Source organism: Salmo salar, chromosome ssa13, assembly GCF_905237065.1.
Source record: "Salmo salar chromosome ssa13, Ssal_v3.1, whole genome shotgun sequence".
NCBI classification, from domain to species: domain Eukaryota; kingdom Metazoa; phylum Chordata; class Actinopteri; order Salmoniformes; family Salmonidae; genus Salmo; species Salmo salar.
Window position 1 is genome coordinate 103,358,372 of NC_059454.1, and position 5,144 is coordinate 103,363,515.

Here is a 5,144-nt window from a genome sequence, read left to right on the forward strand (position 1 = left end):
CACACATAGTCCACAGCTAGCTATGTTAGACACAGCTAATGTTAGCTAGTACAAGGGTAATACCTCACCATTTGGTAACACCATTGATTTATTTGGCTAACAGACATATATATATATATATTTATTTTATTTAATTGTACCTTTATTTAACTAGGCAAGTCAGTTAAGAACAAATTCTTATTTTCAATGACTGTCTAGGAACAGTGGGTTAACTGCCTTGTTCAGGGGCAGAACGACAGATTTTGTACCTTGTCAGCTCAGGGATTCGATCTTGCAACCTTTCGGTTACTAGTCCAACGCTCTAACCACTAGGCTACGCTCAGCGTAACAACTTGTACAATGTGGACCCAGAGGATATCACTTAAAAGTGCAATAATCTCATGTCCATGAATGTAGAGTGGATTAAAAATGTCATGAAAAAATAGGTTGTATATTGATTTTAAATGTGATTCGAGTGTGTCACGGTTGTCGTGGGAAGGAGCGGACCAAAGTGCACCATGTGTGTCGTTCCACACTTTATTTTCACTGTGAAACTTTGCAATACATACACAAATAAACTGAACGAACAAAAACAACAAACTGTGACGCAGAGTAGAAACATACACTAACTCAGAAATAATCTCCCACAAACCCAGGTGGAAAAAAAACCCTACTTAAGTATGAGCTCCAATTAGAGACAACGAGGACCAGCTGCCTCTAATTGGAGATAATCCCAAACAAAACCCAACATAGAAAAACTAAACTAGAAAACCCCCCTGTCACGCCCTGACCTACTCTACCATAGAAAATAACAGCTTTCTAAGGTCAGGACGTGACAGAGTGAGGAGGAACAGAGTGTGTGAACCAACTGTACAAACTACAGAAAATAATAGTGTCTCATCAATCATAACCAATAGTGTCTCATCAATCAAAACCAACAGTGTCTCATCATCAAAACCAAGTGTTTCATCAAACATAACCAGTAGTGTTTCATCAATTATGCAGATTTCCCTTTTTGTCAATTCAGATTACCACTTCAAGTCAAAACATCGCCAAACATTTCAATAGTGTGCAGTTGCAGGTGCTTTAAACAATTTTTACTAATAAATAGTGGTTGTCCATAGTTCCAGTAAAATACTTTTCTAACACAAATAGAGGCACCTGAATCTAAAATATCAAGACATAGCTTTACTATTATTACTGCCCTGTTTGGCGTAGTCCATATCCTGAGACTACAGAGAGACTCAAATGAAGCAGGAGCCCTACTGCTCTCCGTAATACCATTACCAGCCTTAGGAAGTCTCTTGGTATTCTTGGAGAAGGTTAATTGTATTGTTTAAATAATGTCTTCTCTGGAGACTGGTGTCTGACACCTTGATTCATATATGATGGACCATGTGTCAGAAAGTCTTACAGGAAAAACTGTTGCCGAAGAACATAAGTCACTTCGTCATCGTTTTCCAATGCGCTTAATGCCCTCCCTACCCTGCCTCACACCCTCCCGAGTCCCTAGCGGCGCCCTAAGTGAGAAGAGAGTGAAAAATAGCGGGCATACATGCTCATATCACTATTTCATATGGAGGCGTTAGGGCCGAGCAAACTCCACCCACCCCCACTACTAACAATGCAATGCTAGCTAGCAAATGAAGACTGTGGTGCTGCAGGTCTTTGAAGAGAGTAATGATCCACATTTAAAACATGTCAAAACCCTGCAAGATTTTCAAGGGAGTCTGAGACATTCTTTGCGGCCCTATAAAAGCCACAGGTCGATCTGAGAGACTGTCAGCACAGCAGCAAGGTGGGCGAGCCAGCAAAGGGAGAGAACACCAGAAGAGGCCTTCCTTTTTAGTGGAACAGGAACTATATTCAAGAACAAACAAACAATCTGATTATAGAAGACACTTTGTAGCACACTGAGAACCAAACATGAGAGGATCTTCCTATTCCCAGAAATCCCAGTCCCTGCAGGTGAGTGGGACACGCAGCAGTATGCGGGTTCAGAGCCCCTCTCCCTCCCGGTGCCGTGGATCCTCGTACAACAACCGTGGACGCTCCGGATACCAGGGCGGCCAAGGGTCCTCGGCCGTGGAGTTGGGCACAGAGATACACCAGGTCCATGCCAACGAGAAGGAGGAGATGCAAGAGCTAAACGTGAGGTTCGCAGGCTACATCGAGAAAGTCCAGGCCCTTGAACAGAGGAACGCCCTGCTGACGGCCGAGCTGGCTGCGCTACAGGGCCGCTTCAAGGGAGGCCCCACTGGCATCGGAGAAGAATACAACCTGAAGTTCAAGGAGATGAGGGAGCTGATCGAAGCCTTGACCAATGAGAAGGGAGCTGCTGATATCGAGATGGGATACATTGAGGAGGAGGTGGAGGTGTGGAGAATGAAACTGGAAGAGGAGCTGGCACTGAAAGGTAGGGTCTCAGTCTCACACTGACCACTGTCTGGGGAGTGGGGAGATTTGCTGAAACGAATCGTATAGATTCACGTCACTGTTATATAGACATAAACAGTTGTTGGAGAGGGTATGATGTACTTTTGTTTGCATGAAAAATGGAACCAGATATTTTCCTCCTATGTACAATCACATTTGATTAGTGTGTATACAGGCTTATCATACACCCCATCAAATACAATTGATGCCAATACTGTATAGAGTACTAACATCACTGCTGTTGTGTTTCTAACTAATCCACTCTCTATTTGTCCCATCTCCAGAGGAGGCAGAGATGATCCTGAGGGAATTCCGTGAAGACGTTGACAACGCCACTCTGCAGAAGGCTGAGCTCGAGAAGCGCGTCGAACAGCTGGTGGCCGAGATTGAGTTCCTCAAGAAGTTGCATGACGAGGAAGTTGCCGACCTTATGAAGCAGATCGAGGACTCCAAGGTGACCACAGAACTCGACGGTGACCGCCCTGACCTCGCCGCCTACCTCCGCAACATGCGCGCCGAGATTGAGACTGTGGCGGCCAAGAACGTCCAGGAAGCCGAGAAGTGGTACAAGGGCAAGTTCGAAACTCTCAAAGAAGTCGCCGGCAAGAAAGAAGAACAGATGAAGTCCATGAAAGAAGAGATCACCACCTTCCACAACCAGGTGACAGACCTCCAGAACCAGATCGACGGGCTGAGGGCGAGCAACGCGGCCCTGGAGCAGCAGCTGGAGGACATGGAGATGGCCCACATGGATAAGGTTGGAGGCCTGGAGGGCATCATTGCTCAGCTGCAGCACCAGCTCTGCGAGACCAAGATGGAGATGGGCAAGTACCTGGCCGACTACCAAGAGCTGCTGCACATCAAGCTGAAGCTGGACGCTGAAATCGCCGTCTACAGGAAGCTGCTGGAGGGAGAGGAGAGCAGGCTGGGGATCTCTGCAGGGAAACAACCAGAAGCTTAAGGTGTGTTGGTTAATGGTCATCGTGGATGGGTAACAGCTCCCCTAGTAGGGCATGAGTCATGTCAGATTGGAGGGAAATGTTGGGGAAACATTAATACAAGTTTCTTTAGCGCTCATCAAAGTGTGAGGCTTACAGAAGAAACGTGGTGATATCAGAAAATAATTCCCAAGTCAAATTTACAAAGCACTGATCATACTGCTTGCAAGCAGAGCACTGTTAACACTTAAAATAGAGCAACTTTTATTCCCATTGTTTAGGTGTCTAAATATCATTCCAGACAGAGGAGCACTTCAGATCAAAAGGTAGACTCCCAGATTAGATCATTCCTAAATTGTTCTGTTTAGTTTCTGTCTATGCTCCCTGTGTTTTTGACAACCTCTATACGTACCATGTTTCTCTGCTCCCCTGTAGGAGCTGTCACAGAGGAGAGGACCACCTCAGTGTCCTGCAGTGTGGAGACTCACCCAGCTGTCAGACGGTCTGTCTGAGCACCCCACGTTCTCCCCTACCACCAAGCTTGTCAACTCCCCCTATCTTCACTCCTCTGTTCCACCTACCCTCCCACCCCATCAGCCCCCCACCTTCCCTCTACCCCTACCCACTGTCAACCCCAGCCCAACCCCTAGCACATTCCATTACACCTTCCCAACCAGCCCACCCCTGTCAACCTCCCACCACCTCCTCCCAATCCTGCCTGCCCCTGTCAACCCCCCCCCCACCACCACCTCCTCCCAACCAGCCCACCCCTGTCAACCCCACCCCCTCATCCCAGTCCTGCCCGCCCCTGTCAACCTCCCACAAACGTTGGAGTACCCTTGTCATGTCACGCTGTGCTACCGTATGGTTAACTCGTCAAAACAACACAGCACCTTTATTTGAAATGTAATTTAAACCCCCTTTACCCCACATATTTTCATTTGATGTAACATAACTGAAGACGTTCACATAAATGTATACCAAATACTACTTAATAAACAAAGCTTGACTTGAGTGCATTACAGCTGCTGTGGTTTGTTTCTGGTAAGAATTGTGCATCTCTAAACAGTGTCAATCTAAAATGACTGGGTTTGTTGTTACAGAAGTAGAAGTTCTTATCCATCTTGTATTAGAATATCATCAATACAAATATAATGTTTATGGCTTTGAACAGATGCATACTTCTTTTGCAAATGTGCATGGTAAGATAAGTCAACGAGAAGGCAATTGGGACAGAGGAAGAACATTTGAATTCCATTTCAAGTATTGCAAATAGATACTGCATACCCTGGCCTTGACCCATAGTGGTGAAAGGAGTCGACACTCAAAATGTAGAACACATTTTCATGATAGGATGTGTCATTGTCAAGAGTCAATAACATGAAAACCATAAGCATTCTATACACACTGGTTAGAACAAAGCGACTCGATTAATATCAACCAACACAAACAGTGCTTTGCAAAAGTATTCAGACACCTTGGATTTCTTCACATTTTATTATGTTACAAAGTGGGATTAAAATGTATGTCTTTTTTGTATTTTATATATCTACATAAAATACTCTGTAATGTCAAAGTGGAAGAAAAATTATAAAAAAGATGAATAGAAATTAAATATCTCAAATGTAGCTCCCTTTGGAATCGAATACAGATGAGTTTTCATAGGTAAGTCTATAAGAACTTCACACACCTGGATTGTGCAATACTTGAGCATTATTCTTTAAAAAAAACATTAAGCTCTGTCAAGGTGTTGGGGATCATGGCTAGACAGCAAAGTCTTGCCATAGATTT

At 44.7% G+C, this 5,144-nt stretch overlaps 1 protein-coding gene across 2 annotated transcripts; it reads left to right on the forward strand.

The window, feature by feature from the left end:
- Positions 1-1,090: 1,090 nt before the first annotated feature.
- On the forward strand, positions 1,091-4,372 carry LOC106568456 (desmin). 2 transcript variants are annotated; one of them, XM_014138819.2, is made up of 4 exons: positions 1,091-2,395; positions 2,700-3,377; positions 3,635-3,679; positions 3,789-4,372. In XM_014138819.2, exons 1-2 carry the CDS (start codon positions 1,906-1,908, stop codon positions 3,374-3,376), a joined length of 1,167 nt encoding a protein of 388 aa, XP_013994294.1. In that variant the 5' UTR covers positions 1,091-1,905; the 3' UTR covers position 3,377; positions 3,635-3,679; positions 3,789-4,372. The 2 variants fall into 2 exon arrangements, with proteins under 2 accessions (XP_013994294.1, XP_013994295.1); XM_014138820.2 differs by lacking the exon at positions 3,635-3,679.
- Positions 4,373-5,144: the final 772 nt, after the last annotated feature.